This window comes from Salmo salar, chromosome ssa25 (genome assembly GCF_905237065.1).
Source record: "Salmo salar chromosome ssa25, Ssal_v3.1, whole genome shotgun sequence".
Classification (NCBI taxonomy): domain Eukaryota; kingdom Metazoa; phylum Chordata; class Actinopteri; order Salmoniformes; family Salmonidae; genus Salmo; species Salmo salar.
The window spans coordinates 27,602,850-27,623,375 of NC_059466.1; the positions used below are offsets into that span (position 1 = coordinate 27,602,850).

The 20,526-nt window shown below is 41.2% G+C and overlaps 1 protein-coding gene across 7 annotated transcripts in view; it reads left to right on the forward strand.

Moving 5' to 3' along the window:
* The window catches only part of LOC106586470 (nck-associated protein 1), a 63,383-nt gene that overhangs the window by 26,989 nt on the left and 15,868 nt on the right, over positions 1-20,526 (forward strand). For 4 of the 7 annotated variants that reach the window (XM_014173818.2, XM_045707898.1, XM_045707899.1 and 1 more), the window contains 9 exons: positions 428-534; positions 883-1,015; positions 8,135-8,215; positions 8,707-8,775; positions 13,176-13,321; positions 14,093-14,225; positions 17,000-17,119; positions 18,761-18,900; positions 19,713-19,844. In XM_014173818.2, coding sequence (XP_014029293.1) covers positions 428-534; positions 883-1,015; positions 8,135-8,215; positions 8,707-8,775; positions 13,176-13,321; positions 14,093-14,225; positions 17,000-17,119; positions 18,761-18,900; positions 19,713-19,844 — 1,061 coding nt within the window. Of the gene's footprint in view, positions 1-427; positions 535-882; positions 1,016-8,134; positions 8,217-8,706; positions 8,776-13,175; positions 13,322-14,092; positions 14,226-16,999; positions 17,120-18,760; positions 18,901-19,712; positions 19,845-20,526 lie in introns of all 7 variants that reach the window. The other 3 variants (XM_014173819.2, XM_014173820.2, XM_014173821.2) reach the window with 1 other exon arrangement.

Genomic DNA, 20,526 nt, shown 5'->3' on the forward strand with positions numbered 1-20,526 from the left:
GTTACATCATAATAACACTAGTGCACTGCTGCTCTCTAGGGCAGCATGTAGCCTAGTGGTTAGCACGTTGGGCCAGTAACCGAAAGGTTGTTGGTTTGAATACCCGAGCCAACAAGGTAAAAAATCGGTCAATGTGCCCTTAATCCTTATTTGCTCGAGGGGCATCGTACTACTATGGCTGACCCTGTAAAACAACACATTTCACTACACCTATCCGGTGTATGTGACAATATAAAATATTTATTTATTTTCTAGTCTTTTTTTTGTTGAGTTGGACTAGCACTATCTGCACTCTAGTTTTGTTAACATGATTATGCTAGTTGGACTAACTGTAAAGTGATCAGAGGATTAGGATTCAAATCCTGAAAGATGTGACTAATTGATGGGTGAAAGTAACTATATAACTTGACTCCTGTCCTCTTCATAGGCCCTGTTCGTGTTCATGGCTCTGTCATTCGCTCGGGATGAGATCATTTGGCTGCTACGACATGCAGACAACATCCAGAAGAAGAGCACAGATGACTTTATTGACAAGTAAGATGCATCCTACTGACTCAACTTGTAACTATGGGATTTCCCTTTACCCCTCAGGAAATGTAGTGGCGCTGTGTTTACCTCCTTGAAAAGACTGTGTCAAAATGTTTCTTCATGACACATTTTGCTCTTGCTTGATTTTGGTCATTAGGAGACTGAAAGTGATGTGTCTTAACTTGAATGTTGACATGCACAGTTTTGTGGGACAATATCAAAAGCAGAGAAAGTAAAAAACATTTTTGAGTAAAATGACCCTTTAAGGAATGCCATGGTGTGAAGGAGTATTGAGCATACTAATGAAGTGTAGGTCTATTCTCTTAGATAACTCTTGCTATTTTATGTCCTCAGGCACATTGCAGAGCTGATCTTTTACATGGAGGAACTGAGGGCCCACGTGAGGAAGTATGGTCCTGTCATGCAGAGATACTACGTCCAGTACCTGTCTGGCTTTGACGCCGTGGTGCTCAACGAGCTAGTACAGGTGAGACTGCTCTCTGGAGCGAACATTAGCTTGCGTTCCAAATGGCACCCTATTCCCTATATTGCAATACTTTTGACCATGGTTTCTAGAGCTCTGGTCAAAAATAGTTTACCTATGTAGGGAATAGGGTGCAATTTCGGATGTACTAATTGTCAATGTTCTCCCTTTGTTTCATAATATCCTAGTATTTATTATATATTATAAACTGGGTGGTTCGAGCCCTGAATGCTGACTCGCTGACAGCCATGGTATATCAGACCGTATAGCACGGGTATGACAAAAACAGTTATTTTTACTGCTCTAATTACATAGGTTAACAGTTTATAATATCAATAAGGCACCTCGGGGGTTTGTGATATACAGTGGGGGGGGGGAAGTATTTGATCCCCTGCTGATTTTGTACGTTTGCCCACTGACAAAGAAATTATCAGTCTATAATTTTAATGGTAGGTTTATTTGAACAGTGAGAGACAGAATAACAAAAAAATATTGAGAAAAACGCATGTCAAAAATGTGAGAAATTGATTTGCATTTTAATGAGGGAAATAAGTATTTGACCCCCTCTCAATCAGAAAGATTTCTGGCTCCCAGATGTCTTTTATACAGGTAACAAGCTGAGATTAGGAGCACACTCTTAAAGGGTGTGCTCCTAACCGCAGCTTGTTACCTGTATAAAAGACACCTGTCCACAGAAGCAATCAATCAATCAGATTCCAAACTCTCCACCATGGCCAAGACCAAAGAGTTCTCCAAGGATGTCAGGGACAAGATTGTAGACCTACACAAGGCTGGAATGGGCTACAAGACCATCGCCAAGCAGCTTGGTGAGAAGGTGACAACATTTGGTGCGATTATTCGCAAATGGAAGAAACACAAAAGAACTGTCAATATCCCTCGGCCTGGGGCTCCATGCAAGATCTCACCTTGTGGATTTGCAATGATCATGAGAACGGTGAGGAATCAGCCCAGAACTACACGGGAGGATCTTGTCAATGATCTCAAGGCAGCTGGGACCATAGTCACCAAGAAAACAATTGGTAACACACTACGCCGTGAAGGACTGAAATCCTGCAGCGCCCGCAAGGTCCCCCTGCTCAAGAATACATATACATGCCCGTCTGAAGTTTGCCAATGAACATCTGAATGATTCAGAGGACAACTGGTGAAAATGTTGTGGTCAGATGAGACTAAAATGGAGCTCTTTGGCATCAACTCATTATGCTTTGGGGGTGTTTTTCTGCTAAGGGGACTTCACCGCATCATTTGACGGGGCCATGTGCTGTCAAATCTTGGGTGAGAACCTCCTTCCCTCAGCCAGGGCATTGAAAATGGGTCGTGGATGGGTATTCCAGCATGACAATGACCCAAAACACACGGCCAAGGCAACAAAGGAGTGGCTCAAGAAGAAGCACATTAAGGTTCTGGAGTGGCCTAGTCAGTCTCCAGACCTTAATCCCAAAGAAAATCTGTGGAGGGAGCTGAAGGTTCGAGTTGCCAAACGTCAGCCTCGAAACCTTAATGACTTGGAGAAGATCTGCAAAGAGGAGTAGGACAAAATCCCTCCTGAGATGTGTGCAAACTTGGTGGCCAACTACAAGAAAAGTCTGACCTCTGTGATTGCCAACAAGGGTTTTGCCACCAAGTACTAAGTCATGTTTTGCAGAGGGGTCAAATACTTATTTCCCTCATTAAAATGCAAATCAATTTATAACATTTTTGACATGCGTTTTTCTGGATTTCTTTGTTGTTATTCTGTCTCTCACTGTTCATATAAACATAACATTAAAATTATAGACTGATCATTTCTTTGTAAGTGGGCAAATGTACAAAATCAGCAGGGGATCAAATACTTTTTTCCCCCACTGTATGGCCAATATACCATGGCTAAGAGCTGTATCCAGGCACTCCGCGTTGCGTCATGGTTAAGAACAGCCCTTAGCCATGGTATTTTGGCCATATACCACAACCTCTCGGGCCTTGTTGCTTAAGTGTATGACTGATGATGGAGTACTCTTTTATATGTGTCTTTCTATAAACTAGGGTACCAGTGAGCATTTCTTGTAGTGGACAACTGTTTGGAGCTGTTACAAAGTCATTAATAATAATTAGCCTCTTTTTTTCACCTGAATACATTAAGATATAAAGGGGGAGCATAGATATATTCAATATAATTTATAAGTTGAATCAAAAAATGTTTAAACCCTTTCTCATGCTTGGAGTCTTCACTGATTTGGCAAAAATCGTGTGACATAAAACATTACCTTTTTTTCTTTACATTCATGATACTGCTGTTTGTTGTTATATCGTTTACTAAGCATTTAACAACAATGAATTACACATTGAACTTGATCCTGTAAAATTCCTGGATATTGCTGTCGGACTCTTTTTTTGTATGGAGATCTTGGAAGTGCACTGTAACCTCGTAACATTTCAAATCTCCCAATGTTGAGGTGTGAACACAGTTTTCATGGGCACACATATACAAAATAATATATGGATTTCAAAATCGAATTCTTATAACAGAAAGAGTAACTTTAACAAGATTAATCAAATAAAAATGGACACTGTCATTAACGGGGAGAATTGACAGAACATTTTGGTGTTTGTCAATGATCGGGAGGGTGAAAACGGCATATGTATTTTTTTTTATAGAGAAATTGAAAAAACAAAAAATGTGTTGTTTGTTTTCGCATATAAAACCAAACAACTTCATATTTTGATTTTCACATGTGGGTGGGGTTAAATGTTGAATGCCTGTCATTGGTTAAGTGCAAAGCCAACATTTCCTGTCCTTTCAAAGTAGGAGTTCACCCTTCTAACTCCATTCTATGAATATATTATTTATTAATTCAGCGATTAATAGCTGCCCATACCGTGCCACAGTGCCAAGATTAAGTAAGATTTCTCAATTTCTGCATACGATTTAATGTGTATTGACTTATTAATGAACTGCTGTTACTGTAAATGGTTAGCAAACTGATATATCCTAGCTACCTAATTAACCATTGGTTATCTTATTAAATGATGCCATACAGCCAAAACAACAGTATATATTGCTAGACTTGAGATATTCCCCTAGCTATAGTTAGTCAATGGTTGCACATCTAACTAGCTGGAATGAAGCAAGGATGTGAATAGTAGACATGTAAATATATCCTTCCACTGTTTACAGCAGGTCTTCAGCTACCCAGAGCTGTCTGATCAGCCTGATAGGGTGCTGTGGGTGTGTCCAGCTTACACCTGTGCAAATCTATCCTGTAGGTCCACCACACACCTGGAGGATTGTGGGGTCCTGTCCAGAAGCAACCCCTAGCTCCTACCCCTAGACACTTGTGGAGATCTGAGAGGATTGGACAGGTGTAAGCAATATTGCCAAAATTTCACCAAGCCTTTCAGAGGGTACGGTGGAGTTCTCACCATGTCACCACCCATCAATCAATCCCTCTCAGATCTCCACAAATGTGACTCGTTTCAGGAAACTAGGTGTATGTCGTGTGTCGCTACTTCACAGGAGCCATTTGAACATAAACATTTTTTTTATCTAAATGCGTTTTTTTTTGGCAGGAATGCCTTCTGGAACGTGAACTTTCATGTGCCTTAATAACAAACTTGTATGCCACCTGTAAATACAAATACAATTGTTCAATTACCAGCCTAGTTGGTTTAGCCATGAAAAAGTCAGCAACTTTCCCGCTAGCCATGATTGGCTGAGATAATGCCGAGAGATGAGTTCGGATTGGTCTGCCATGTATCATGCTTCTATGTATAACATGAGCTGGTCAGTATGTGTAGGTAATCCTTTCTAACGCAGCTTTTTTGAAATATATCATGTAGTAGAACTGCGTAAGTGTTGCTCTCCACTTTCTGGAGGACCGAGTTTTGAAATCAGTGGAATTCGAGTATGATAGCTAAGGAGATGGAGGAAATCCTGGCGTTTGATTGCAAATATGCAGACGGAGTCTAAAAGAGAATAGACAGAAGGCTGTTGTATAAAACATTACATCTTCAATCTAAGGGCTAGCATGGCATCCGTGACAGAGAGGGCGAAGCATCCAAATCAAATTGTATTGGTCACATACACGTGTTTATCAAATCAAAGTTTATTTGTCACGTGCGCTGAATACAACAGGTGTAGACCTTACAGTGAAATGCTTGCTTACAGGCTCTAACCAATAGTGCAAAAAAGGTATTTGGTGAACAATAGGTAGGTAAAGAAATAAAACAACAGTAAAAAGACAGGCTATATACAGTAGCGAGGCTATAAAAGTAGCGAGGCTACATACAGACACCGGTTAGTCAGGCTGATTTGAGGTAGTATGTACACGTAGATGTTATTGCGGGTGTAGCGAAATGCTTGTGCTTCTAGTTCCGACAGTGCAGCCATATCTAACAAGTAATATCTAACAATTTCACAACGTATACCCAACGTATACCCAATACAAATCTAAGTAAGGAATGGAGTTAGAAATATATCAATATATTGAAGAGCAATGTCAGAGCGGCATAGACTAAGATACAGTAGAATAGACAATATTAAAGTGACTAGTGTTCCATTTATTAAAGTGGCCAATGATCTTAAGTCTGTGTATATAGGCAGCAGCCTCTCTGTGCTAGTGATGGCCATCCATTTATTCGGGTAAGAGAGTCTAGCTAGCTACATTTTCAGATATTACACGTTTCTAACTTTGTCAAAGTCATTTTAATTTCAAGTTAAAGTGTACTGTTAGCTAGCTAGCTAACGTTACGTGTATGATCTGTGTAGTAATATTTGTATCTCAGAGCCATTTGCATTGCTAGTTATAGCCTAATGTTAGCCAGCTAACATTGAACCTGGTTGGTTAGCTACCTGCAGATTCATGCAGGGTAGTAATGTATGAGTTGGTATTATGGTTCATTGTTTAGCTTGCTAGCTACATGCCTAAGCAAAAGACTCCACTATGCAAGTTACTATTTAAATAGAATGTTTATGATTTCACTGCGACACCTATCGATAGATGTAGCTGGTAAATTCGCTCTGGCTATCTACTCCGATTTTAGAGCACTCTCATCTGAGTGTGCCAGAGCACAGAATAACTGATGAATTTACGAACGCTCAACACCCGTTGAATATGGCCAGTGTCAGTAAACGTTGGAAAAAAAGCCTAATAAATGTTTTGCCAGCTGCACAGTTGCAGTCACCAACGCTCTGGATAACATAAAATCAGCTTAACCAGCTCTGCTAGGGTGAGTAAAATGGTCAGAGTGAGCTATTCGCTCATTTGTGCCTGGAAGTAGCTAGCATGCTAGCCAATGTTAGCCAATTAGCATTGGTGCTTGACTGCTGTTTTTAGGTCAGAATGCTCAGAACAACGCTACTCCTCGGCCAGAGCGTCCAGTCTTCACTCCGAGAGTGAAACGCTCTAAATTTATGAACGGACAATCTGACAATGCTCTGAGTTTATGAACGCCCAGAGCATTTAGTACATATTCTCACATGTGAATCCTTAAAGAGATGGATGGGGCTAAATCTTAAGAGCGTGTGAATGATTCTGAATGGGTGTAGACAGAGAAGAGCTCTCCAGTAGGTACCAAAACATTCAAGGGCCATTTTCGTGTGCGGTTACAAGCAGTTCTGCTTGCGGTTACAAGCAGAATTACTTTACTATTGTTCCTCAACTGTAGTCTATGATATACTATTTTCTAGCTCTGAGTCTCTACTTTTATCCAATGTAAAAAAACACAATTTCAAATGTTGCTACATAAGACCGAAACAATCCGGTCGGTTACAAATTTGCACAAATTTCTAAAAAACAGTTTTTGCTTTGTCAATATGCGGTATTATGTGTAAATTGCTGAGGGGAAAATAATATTGAATCCATTTTAGAATAAGGCTGTAACGTAACAAAATGTGGAAAAAGTCAAGGGGTCTGAATTCTTTCCGAAGGCACTGTATTTCTGCATTATTTTCATTAAATAAAAACACACAGTGATTTATTAGTTATACCGTGATGATTTAAAAATACAATTACAAAGACTGCATGTGGGCTTTAATAGCTTTCAAATACTTGATTCCTATGTCCTTGGGAGAATCTCAATTGCATTTCCTTGATTTGTCGCATCCTCTCCTCGTCTCCTTCTTAAAACCCATTGGATGAGAATGTCAGAGGTCCTTCCACTGTCACCTTCTTATCCAAAGGGTTTTGAGAAGGAGGCGAGGAGACAGGACTTGAGGGATCAAGGAAATGCAATTGAGATTCTGCCGTTGTTTCCCCCATTCCTCACCTCCCTCTTAAAGCACATTGGGGAGATGAGTGAAGGTTCCTCTCCTCAGGCTACAATGCACTTTCAAGGAGAGGCAAGGATTGGAGGAAATAAGGACAGAGGAAGCAAGAATTTGACGGCTAGTTTTTAGACACAGACTCTCACACACACACACACACACACACACACACACACACACACACACACACACACACACACACACACACACACAAAGGCTTGAAGTGTTTACTGATTATAATGATTGCATTATTGGTTATTATTATTGTCAATGATTTTGTTGACAATACCCACTGTATTATATTATTGTATTAAATTATTATGTCACCTATTAAAACATATAGAAATGCTGTTGTTTATTTTTTTCATTCTTCAGGAATGTTTAGCATGGCTATAAATGATAGCGAAATTGACTTGAGCACAAAAAATGCCTGGCGGCTAGGCATGACAAAGAAACATGTGGTGTCCATGTTTCTTGGTACATTTTGAATGACATGTAAAGGTAGAGTTACTGTATGGTCTCATTGTGCCTACCTAGACTTTTATCCCTCTAACTACACATATGAAGCTACCTTGAAAATCATATTTAAATGTATATCAAGCCATTTAGAGATTTTGACCCTGATGTCACGCATTGGCCCATTTATTTATAGAAAGACCCATATGCAGGTTGATATTTTGAAGGGGAAAAGCAGAGCTGACCACTAGATGGAGACCAAGTATTTTGTTGATGTTATTCTTTGCTTGGCCATATCTCGCTCTCTGATATGCAATGTAAAACCCTCTTGTATTTGCTCAGTTAATCCCCTCATAGCATTCTACTGTAAACAGTGTCTGAGGCTTTCCTCTGCTCTCCTCTAGAATCTGTCCGTCTGTCCTGAGGATGAGTCCATCATCATGTCCTCCTTCGTCAATACCATGACGTCCCTCAGCGTCAAACAAGGTATTCAACCTAACACGGCCTGCCACTCATATTACAGAAATAACATAAATATATACAGTTTCTCATTTAGACTCATGTTGTTGATCCAACCTAAAAGAGTTCATTCCATCTTTTTGCTGTATATGTTCCGGTTTAGAAAACGTCTACTTGTATTGGCCAATGCACCGTAGTTGTTTTTATGTTGACCCGACCTATAACACAATTCAATTTATTCTGTTGCGGTACAGTAAATATTCCAGTTTATAAAATGTCTAATTAATCACGCTTAGTTGTTTTTATGTATCTATATTAGCCTTAAGCACTAAAAGCCTTTGTCTGTGTAGACAGGTGTTGTTTTGGTAATGGCTGAGTGATGGACAGATGAAAGGAGGGAGGGCAGATGGTGGGCAGAGTAGGAGCCTGAGCCACTCTCCACCTCTCCGCCCGCTCCCCTCCCTCCTGTGTCCTCCTGTGTCATGGTGATCCCATATCTGAGTGAATTGTCTCTGTCGGTGTTACAGTGGAAGACGGGGACGTGTTTGATTTCAGGGGCATGAGGTTGGACTGGTTCAGATTGCAGGTAAGACGCCATCAGGAAAATGAGACAAGCTTTGTGGGTGTGAGGCAGACCTGGGTTCAAAGAGTATTCAGAATCCTTTCACAATACTGGACTGGTTTTGACACTTTTGAGACTATTCTATTGGTTCCATTGCACCAGGCAAGCTCAATGGAACCAATAGAATGGTCTGAAAAGTGTCAAGCCCAGCCCATCTGGCAATCCTGGCAGGCTAGAGCAAAGGCTTAAAGTATTTGGAAGGATATCAAATATTATTTGAACCCATGTCTGGGCTTTGAGGCCACTGCTAGGTGTGTGTGTTGTAATTAGCACTGTGTGTGTCATAATCAGCCATAATTAGCACTCTGGCCCAGTAATGAGGGGGCAGTGTTTAGCATGCAACCCTATTCCTGTCAGCCTACTCCTGTTTCCTATCTATAGGCTGCTGTGCTGTGCTGTGCTGTGCTGTGCTGTGCTGTGCTGTGCTGTGCTGTGCTGTGCTGTGCTGTGCTGTGCTGTGCTGTGCTGTAGCCCATTGTGTGTGTTGGGGAAGGGGGGGAACCTCCGGGAGATACAGTAGACCAGGTTCCCCTCCGTCTCATCAGCCATAATTAGCACTCTGGGACAGTAATAAGGGAACAGTGTTTAGCATGCTACCCTACTCCTGTCACACTGTTGCCTATCTATAGATCAGAGAATGACCTGAGCCCCTATCCACAAAGCATCTCATAGTAGGAGTGCTGATCTAGGATCTGTTCATATGATCTTATTTACTATGATCTAAAAGGCAAAAATGATCCTATATCAGCACTCCTACTATGAGATGCTTTGTGGATAGGGGCTCAGGTCATTCTCTGTGAATACAGGCTCAGATCTTGTATTCAGAGTAGGAGTGCTGATATCGGATCAGTTTTGTATTTTAGATCGTAATGAATAAGAGGGGGGATCTGATCCTGGATCAGCACTCTTACTCTAATGCTTTGTGATACAGGCCCTCTGACTGCTGCTCTACACCCTTCACAGACAGCCTATCGTATTGTACACTAGGATAGCAAATACAGAACTGCTCAGATAACAAGAAGCAGGACGTTGGTTTATTCACTATGCGTCTTTGGTTCGGTGTTTGCCAGGGACAAAGCAAATTCAGGAAGTATTTAAACAGCCTGTACAAGAACAGCTGACAAATGTATGAACAGCTATATATACAGTATAGGCCTACATATTCAGGTGCTGCTGTCATCCCTAAAAGTAGTATGGTTGTATGAATGGCACTGAGTAGTCCTTATTTATCGAGGTGGAGTTCTTCATGTAAGGATCAGAACCTAAACCTGTCTGTTCCACAAGAGGAACCTTCACTCCTCTTGTGCTCGCTTCTCCTATCTCTATGTCAACCACATAACCCACACATGAATGAATTTAACAGACTAGTAATGGAGAAGATATGGCCTGAAATACTGAAAGGAGGAGGAGTACGCTCTGTCTGTCATTAGTGACAAATGTCTAACCATCATAAAGACATTTTTATTTTTTCATTCATGTGCATGTTATTTGAAGTGATTAAAAATACATTTTTCATGCATTTCAGAGAAAATGTATTATGGAAATAGGAGGATAGATTCTGGGCCCCATTCAATTTCTTAAAAACTATTTGGAATTAATGACAATAAATATTCTTCTTTGAAGCTGTGTTTGTTTAAGAATTGTTGCTCGCCTATTAACCCATCCCTTAACCCATCTATCCCTGTCTCGCTCGCTCTCTCAACCATGCTTGGCTACTCAGTACTCTGCTGAGATCATCACAACCACCCCTGCTGCCAGGGACCCACATCACTCTCCCTGATCTGTTGGTCGACTCGTTGTTCCAACGCCGTCCGATTGGCCCAGCCCTCCTCTCAGATGGATTTTCATGTTGCGTCCCAAATGGCACCCTATTCCCTATATAGTTCAATACGTTTGACCAGGGCCCTATGGGGTAGGTCTATGGGCCCTGGTCAAAAGTAGTGCACTACATAGGGAGTAGGGTGCCATTTGGACAGAGGCTCTGCCATGGCCGTCCCGCTCAGTTCCCTCTAAGATGTTGTCTGATCTCAGCTCAGGGCCTCGGCAAGAAATGCTACAACTTGGAAAAGTTTCTCAGTTTAGTCGGCAAATTAGGCCAGGGAAGGCAGGGGGAAAAGAGAAAAGCTTCCATGCGTGGAATGGGGAACTGTTTTCCCAACACAGCTGAACAACTATTTTCTCAAGTCTCATGGTTTTTCTACTGGCTGCTCTACACCCTTCACAGACAGCCTATCGTATTGTACACTAGGAGAGCAAAAACAGAACTGCTCAGATAACAAGAAGCAGGGCGTTGGTTTATTCACTATGCGTCTTTGGTTCGGTGTTTGCCAGGGACAAAGAAAATTCAGGAAGTATTTAAACATCCTGTACAAGAACAGCTGACAAATGTATGAACAGCTATATATACAGTATAGGCCTACATATTCAGGTGCAGATATCATCCCTAAAAATAGCTGGTTGTAAGTAAGACTATGACAGTGAATAATCCTAATTTATCAAGAGTTCTTAGCCCTGAAAGATTAATGTTTGGATCAGAACCTAAGTCTGTCTGTTCCACAAGAACACTCTTCTTCTAAAGGTACTACCGCATGTACTCTCTTCTCCTTCCATAACCCACATGCCATGTGAGCCGTTACAGCACTCTGGCAGACAGACTTTGTCATAAGCCATATCAGTCTCCTTTCTGTTAAGTACTTTTCATTATTTTCAAGAAAAAAATTAATCTTTCATAGTTTTACTTTGGAAACTCTTGCTGTTTGTGTGATCCATTAAGTGAACGTGTTGGAGGAGAAACACAAACTGCCATTACCACAGTGATGTCATGTTAGTGATATGAATCTAACAGTCTTGCATCATGTCATCTAACTCCAACTAGCATACATTGGTTGATACACAGTTGGACTGGATGGAGGGAAGAGAAGATAAACCCTAACCCTTTTTTTTCTCTCTCGTCTGTCTTTCTTCATGTCTCCTTTCTCCACAGTGCTGTTTTCTATTTCTGTTCTGATTATGGCATTGTGACCACCATGCAACAGCACTTTAAAGTTTCAAAATAGGCCTTGAATATCAATACACTTAAGTTTTCCTCTTGTCTACTTTTTCTATTTATTGTCCTTTCTCAGACATTTGAACCACGGGTGGTTGTGTGAGTTTAGCACCTGCTAAATGTCTTTATGTGGCTGTGGTACCAGGTTGGCATCGAACGTTCTTTTAGTTGGCAGGCATTTTAGAGATGTTGAGAACCAGTGGAACATGTTCGAGTCAACGCTCTCGCTGCATTTTCTCACACTTGTGTAGCTCGAAATCACTTCTTTCCAAAAAGTGTGTGTTTTTATTTGATGGATTTCACGCTTTATTTTTGGACTTGGATTCTTTAAGGCCCTGGTAACGCAGCTGTTTCACTGCCCTTGGTGTGTGTCCCAAATGGCACCCTATTCCCTACATAGTGCACCATAGGGCTCTGGTCAAAAGTAGTGCACTATGAATAGGGTGCCATTTGGGACGTAGTTTTGGTCTCCATTAAAATAGCTGATGGCATCGCTGCTTCAGGGCATCAGAACTGTGGCCGTTTTCCTTTTAACGATCTCCACGATCAAAGAAAGCAATGTCTTGAACTCTGCAGAGAGTATCTGTTTTGCATACTGTCTTGGTTTGATACCAAATGCTTTGGGAGGAAATTGTATTGTTTGGCTATTGTCAGTAGTATCAAGTTAACAGACATCTTCCCAGAAATCTTTCCTTAGATGTTAATGACATGGTAACTCATCCAACCACACTTTTCCTTCCAGACTCCCACTGACTTCCAAATTGAAATCGGATCAGGTTTTTATTTGATTCTTAGGAAAGGGGGAATTTTGGGGAAAGAGAGAAAGCAATGCTAATAATAGGAATATGATTCGTCCGAAGACTTAAAACTACATGATACAAACAATGACTACCTCATGAAGCTGGTTGAGAGAATACCAGGAGTGTGCAAAGCTGTCATCAAGGCAAAGGGTGGCTACTTTGAAGAATCTCAAATATAAAATATATATTTTATTTGTTTAACCCTTTTTTGGTTACTACATGATTCCATATGTGTTATTTCATAGTTTTGATGTTTTCACTATTATTCTACAACGTAGAAAATAGTAAAAATAAAGAAAAACCATTCAATGAGTAGGTATGTCCAAACTTTTTAACTGGTCCTGTAGATATAAAGCCGCTTCAGCTGGAAACAACATGGCATACATGAGTAAAGAATGATGAGCCATTAAGGGTTAATACGTTTTGTTTTCCCCTGGGCCGACCTTAATAGTGTCTCCAAAGAAAGTGTTCTCCTGGTAAGGCCTATACCAATAAAGCCTTGTTTCCCCCTTGGTTAGGCCTATACCAGTGTGTCCAAGGCTTCTCTGGGCATCGCAGACCACCGTGAGTTGGGCAAGATGATGAATACCATTATATTCCACACCAAGATGGTGGATTCCCTGGTGGAGATGCTGGTGGAGACATCTGATCTCTCCATATTCTGGTAAATAAACGAGCCAGAACAGCCCAGAGGGCAGAAGCATATATCTATCATGTTTCCGTAGCTTGAGGCAGCTTGATGTACAAGTACACCCCCTGGACAAGAAGCTAGTTTTCCACAGGGCTTATTCTGGTAGGGTCTACATTTACATTTACCTCCATGTTCAGTACAGTTACACAGACATTTAAAACATAGTAAAAACTAATAGGTCATATAGCCTCTCCATCTTCTGGTAGGGGCTCTACATTTGGGACTCCAATTCAGAAAAACATGAAGAATCATTGTTGGGTAGTTTAATTGAAGCAGTAAAATACTAAGAAAAACACATCCAATATACACACACAAGTAAAAACTGCAACACAGGAAAATGCATAACATCAATACAAATAGATTGGATCCAGTTAAAGTTGTTTTCAAGGAAAACATAGTAAAAGGTAATAGGCTATATAGCCATCACTCATCCTATAAAACCCCATGGTAACTAACTGTCTGTTAGGGGTTTTGTTATGTTATTTTTCTTTGTTATGTTCGGTGGAGACAGGACAGGAGATGAGAGGGTTGGACAGATTAGATATTATTGGACCAGAGATATATGGTGAAGTTGGCAGCTCATGTTCTTTCCTCTCTTCCTTCCTTTCTTCCCTATTTACTCTCTCTCTCCTAATATCTTTCCTTTCTCTCTCTCCTCTGTTCCCTTTCTCTCTCTCTCTCTCTCTCTCTCTCTCTCTCTTTCTCTCTCTCTCTCTCTCTCTCTCTCTCTCCCCCCTCTGATAGCTTTTACAGTCGTGCGTTTGAGAAGATGTTCCAGCAGTGTTTGGAGCTGCCCTCCCAGTCTCGTCACTCCATCTCCTTCCCTCTGCTCTGTACCCACTTCATGAGCTGCACTCATGAGCTCTGTCCTGAGGAGGTGAGTGTCCCATTGAGATATGATGTAACGACCGTATCACGAAACATCACAGTAAGCATCACTAAGGTCTGGCTGGTCACTCTGGAATCTAGTCATTTAGGAAACAAACTTATTTTCAACATAAATAACTAATATATTCAATTGATCAGATCGGCCTTGCAAAATACGTTTTCAAGATTCTTTCCTAGTTGAATGTCAAAAGGTACTCAAGGGTCTTTCCTACTTAAATAAAGGGTAAATTAATACATAAAATACATGTTTATTAAATTAACCCAGACATGTTTGTGTATTATACTTGCAATGTAAAGATTTAAAATGTTTTGTATGTATACTAATAAGTTTGACTTGATCTCTTTCCAAGAGCTGGAATCTTAGGTTAAGCTCTTGGTGCAGTAGCAACCTATTCCATTTGGAGTTTCATCTCATGCAGTAGTTTTCTAGCTCTTATGGGGACTGCTAGTCTCAGAGAAGCAGGCCATTTCACAGAATGTCTCACACACTGAATAATGTCAGTGTTGCACCAAGGGATTGGAGGGAGGGAGGAGGGAGGCTGCATGTGTGTCTGTCTCCATCAGCTCCGTCTCAGTGCTGCTAGGGCCCATTCTGCATCCCAAATGGAACACTGTTCCCTATACAGTGCACTACTTTTGAACACAACTTTTGACCAGACCCCTATGGGTTCTGGTCAAAAGTATTGCACTACATAGGGAATAGGGTGCCATTTGTGACATAACCTGTGTTTCCTTCCATGCTGTTAGGGCATGTGACCAGAGCAGCAGGGTGGAGTCATACAGAGAATCAGGAAAGTCACAGCAAAGTTTTGTGGGTTGTGGAATGTCGCAGAACGAACCGTTCAGAGCTGTGGTCAATTTACCCGGATGTGTACCGAGAAGCAGAGGGCTGAAAAGCATGATTTATTAAATCTGGAATTGAACCATACACTGGTGCATCTACTAGCTACTCTCAGCCCTCAGCACACACAAGCTCCACAACAGATTTCTGTTTCCCTCTCTGTTGAAATACGCCAGGCACATATCATGAAGTGTTTGTTCCTAACAAACATGTAGCCTCTAATATCCATTTAGTTTGGTAAATAAGACATATTTTCACTCCTAATTGGTTGAAAAACGGTACTGAAATAGGTGGCACAATAAGTGGCACAATGGGCGTTCTCATGTGGCCGAGCAAAGTGGTCAAGGGAGAGCCTTTTGCTTAAGAGCTGTCTGAGTGCACTTAGAGAAATAAAAGAGATTTATTGAGACATAGAAGGCTTGGATTTCACTTATTCAAACACAAAACTCCCTCTCTCAGCATGTCTTCAAAATGTTCCTCTTCCTATGTCCATTCCGCACAGCTTTGGACAGCTGCAAAAGTTATTTATGTTGGAAAAGCTCTAAATGTTTCCAAGAATATTTCCATCTTGCACAGAAAACTTTTTACAGCAGTTTATAGTAACAGTAAAAGGGCTGCTTCCCAAATGGCACCCTATTCCCTATATAGTGCATTACGTTTCACCAGATCCCTATGGGCCCTGGTCAAACGTAGTGCACTATATAGGGAATAGGGTGCCATTTGGAACAAAACTAAGATCACAAAACTTCAGTCAAAGGTCAGTCTTAGCATCAGATAGACTTTTCTCGCAACTTAGAGGGTGTGTGCACTGTTTGACCAGAGTTGTGTGTGGGGACTGTGTGTGACCGGTTTTAGTGTGGCAGTGTATACTGTTTGGTCAGTGGGGAATGTTAAGGGTTGGCTACCTATGAATGACAGGTTCACTCAGACCATCTCTACCTACAAATAGCTGGTTCTAGATCTGTTTGGCAATGACATCTACTAAAGGAATTAGATCTGGGACCAGGCTAACAAACAGCCATTCACCAAACCATCCACTGCGCAACCACCAGCCAATCTCCTATATACACTACATGACCAAAAGTATGTGGACACCTGCTCGTCGAACATCTCATTCCAAAATCATGGGCATTAATATGTAGTTTGTCCCACCTTTGCTGCTATAACAGCCTCCACTCTTCTTGGAACATTACTGTGGGAACTTCCTTCCATTCAGCCACAAGAGCATTAGAATGTCATTGTATGCTGTGGCATTAAGATTTCCATTCACTGGAACTAAGGGGCCTAGCCCAAACCATGAAAAACAGCCCCAGACCATTATTCCTCATCCACCAAACGTTAAGGTTTGCACTATGCATTCAGGCAGGTAGTGTTCTCCTGGCATCCACCAAACCCAGATTTGACCATTGGACTGCCAGATGGTGAAGTGTGATTCCTCACTGCAGAGAACATGTTTCCACTGCTCCAGAGTCCAATGGTGGTGAGCTTTATACCACTCCAGCCAACGCTTGGCATTGCGCATGGTGATCTTAGGCTTGTGTGTGGCTGCTTGGCCATGGAAACCCATTTCATGAAGCTCCCGACGAGCAGTTCTTGTGCTGACGTTACTTCCAGAGGCAGTTTGGAACTGTAGTGAGTGTTGACCAGCTCTAGCAGGGCAGAAATCGGACAAACTGACTTGTTGGAAAGGTGGCATCCTATGACGGTGCCACATTGAAAGTCACTGAGCTCTTCAGTAAGGCCATTATCCTGCCAATCTTTGTCTATGGAGATTGCATGGCTGTGTGCCTGATTTTATACACCTGTCAGCGACGGGTGTGGCTGAAATAGCCAAATCCGCAAATTTGAAGGGGTGTCCACATACTTTTGTATATATGGTGTAGCTTTCCGCAAGCTAACAACATTTTCTTCCCTTCCTACAGAGGCACCACATAGGCGACCGAAGCCTGTCCCTGTGCAACATGTTTCTGGATGAAATGGCTAAACAGGCCCGCAACCTCATCACAGACATCTGCACCGAGCAATGCACGCTCAGCGACCAGGTGAAGTTATGTTGTCATGGTGATTATTCACAATCCATGCTAAGTAGTGATGAGTGCTTTTTGAGGTCGGTTCGATTATTTAAAAAATAATCACGATTTTTGATTTCATTAAACAATTTTTGTAAACATTTAATGCACTACAGTATGTATTATGTGGGTCAGCGGAGTCAATCACCACCTTCCGGAGACACCTGAAAGTAATCCTTCTAAAAAAAAAAAGATATAGATGTACTATTGTAAAGTGGTTGTTCCACTGGGTATCATAGGTCAATGCACCAATTTGTATGTCACTCTGGATAAGAGCGTCTGCTAAATGACGTAAATGTAAATGTAATAACACAGAATACAACAATGAATAAAAGTCCCATGATGGTAGTGACTGCCATTACTGCTTATCACTTATTAACCATAATTTATTCACATTACTTTACTTTAATAAAATATTACAGTTTTTGTGTATATTAAATTTGTTTTATCTCATCTCTATAAAGCTGCTGCCTATGCTGTGATAAAATCAACATTTTAGTAGTTCTTCAAAGTAAAATAAGGCATACTTTTATTACTGCTGAATACCAACTGTCTATCAATCACTTCTTAGATCATGTATTTTCAGGTAAAAATACCTCTCGAAGTATCATCTATTTTCAGGTCAAAATACCTCTCGAAATATCATGTATTTTTAGGGCATAATACCTCTCGAAGTATCATGTATTTTCAGGTAAAAATACCTCTCGAAGTATCATGCATTTTCAGGTAAAAATACCTCTCGAAGTATCATGTATTTTTAGGGCATAATACCTCTCGAAGTATCATGTATTTTCAGGTAAAAATACCTCTCGAAGTATCATGCATTTTCAGGTAAAAATACCTCTCGAGGCAACTACTCTCTATGTAGCGCATTCTTCTGGTCTCTTACATAGCAGGTGTAAAAGAAACACAGACCGGACAAGTAGGGGCACAATTGATTATGGTCAAGCAAATGATCACGTTTTCTGCGCTAAATTATGTAGAATATTGGCCTGTTGGAAACTCCCAACTCCCTGCTACATCGCACCGTTTATGTATGATCTGATTTATCTCTAGAGAAAATGCAGCGCAATGTGCACATTGAGCTCACAGAAAAAAATGAAACTAAATGGAATTCAAATAAGTTAACCAATGTTGTTCAATTAGTTGTTTTAAAAACCTTTCGGTTAATCGCTCAGCACTAATACTAAGCAACTAGGTGAGTGCATGTTGTCATGGTGATGAATTAATCAGGGGTTTGGAGCGAGGGGTTTGGGTCTGCTCTCATAACCACTTGTGTCATTCCTAGCCATCTAATTTATTATAATTTCTGAGGAAGGGCCGTTTCCCAAACACAGTTTAGGCCTAGTCATTTAGGCTTACAGTGACTGCTTAGCTTGTTATTCGTATGTTGGAACTGATCCTATCCACTAACCATTTAAGTTTTTCAACTGTAGGTCTTAAGTCCGATACTTTTCATAATTCTATTTCGATCATGTACAGTACAGGTAAATAGAACACAATATAGCCTAAGTTGGGCACGTTCCAACTAAGTGCTTTAAAAATATAATATGTCACTTCATTCCTTATTGGTCTGTGGGTGTTAAAGGGGTTTTCCTGTTGCTCCTGTTGCAGCTGCTGCCAAAACATTGTGCCAAAACCATCAGTCAGGCAGTGAACAAGAAGTCAAAGAAGCAGATGGGGAAGAAAGGCGAGCCTGAGAGAGAGAAGCCTGGAGTAGAGAGCATGAGGAAAAACAGGCTGCTGGTCACCAAGTAAGTAGTGTACACTCTGTAGGGTCCCTCAGTAAGGTTAGGGACTCTTTCCCAATGTGTCTTTACTCGATTCGTCCTCTCTCCTCTTTCTCAAAACAAATTGGAGAACGTCCACGGGGAGGGAACCTTGGATATTCTCCTCCAATCCCGAGGAATAAAGGAAAGACAAATTTGGAAAGTGGCCTGAAACACAGAGACATGGCCACTTCCACCCCCACTTCTGCACTCCATGACCTCCTCTCCACTTTCAGATGTTTTCAACAGTACACTATTAATCAATGGTTTTGCAAGTCATCGTCTACATGCGTCCAAAATGGCATCCTATTCCCTACATTGTTCCCTAGTATGGGCCCTGGTCAAACTTTATTTCCCACTGTGTTTGAATAATACCATGCTAAGATATATTTCCACCACTTGCCCTCCCTGTTCTGGGTATTCCACTCTAATTTGGTCCTAACTCTACTACGCTACTCCTAATTCTCGACTCTACTCTGAATTCTCAGCTTCCAGTAAGATACATAGAAACAGACCACCAGCAGGGCTAGTATAATAATATAGATTCAGGTCTGAGCCAAAAAAGGGAAGTGTAAAAACAACAGTAGCTGTGGTGCTGGAGGAATTTAATCCATCTGCTCTGTTACAGATTTCCCCTTTAATCTGAACGAAATGAGGTTTTAATGCCTAGCGTGTGTGTGTGTGTGTGTGTGTGTGTGTGTGTGTGTGTGTGTGTGTGTGTGTGTGTGTGTGTGTGTGTGTGTGTGTGTGTGTGTGTGTGTGTGTGTGTGTGTGTGTGTGTGTGTGTGTGTTCTTAGCCTGGATAAGCTTCACACGGCGTTGTCCGAGCTGTGTTTCTCCATCAACTACGTACCCAACATGGTGATATGGGAACACACTTTCACTCCCAGGGAGTACCTCACCTCACACCTGGAGATACGCTTCACCAAGTGAGTACACATATGTGCTTGCAGGCACACACACACATGGACACGAACACACAAACATACTCAGGGTATCCACTCTTTTATTACAATACCAGTCTTCACAGGAGGCTATGGGTGAATTTCTGCAGATAGTCTGACTGCTCTCTCTCTGTTTCCACTGTGTTGTAACATTAGCTGGTCAGTTATGAAACCTGCTTCTCCTCCCCCAAACACCAATCCATTGATTATCTCACGCAGAAAGGCTTTGAGGCTTAGTTTATTGTTATAAATCAAGGAACATTGTCATCCATTTGTACATATTATACTGAATAAAAATATAAACTCAACATGTAAAGTGTTGGTCCCATGTTTCATGAGGTGAAATAAAAAAATCCCAGAAATGTTCCACATGCACAAAAAGCTAATTTCTCTTACATTTTGTGCACAAATTTGTTTACATCCCTGTTAGTGAGCATTTCTCCTTTGCCTAGATAATCCATCCACCTGACAGGTGTGGTATATCAAGAAGCTGATTCAACAGCATGATCATTACACAGATAAAAGGTCACTCTAAAATGTGCAGTTTTGTCACACAACACAATGCCACAGATGTCTGAAGGAGCGTGCAATTGGCATGCTGACTGCAGGAATGTCCACCAGAGTGGTGGCGGTGGGGTTATGGTATGGGCAGGCATAAGCTACGGAC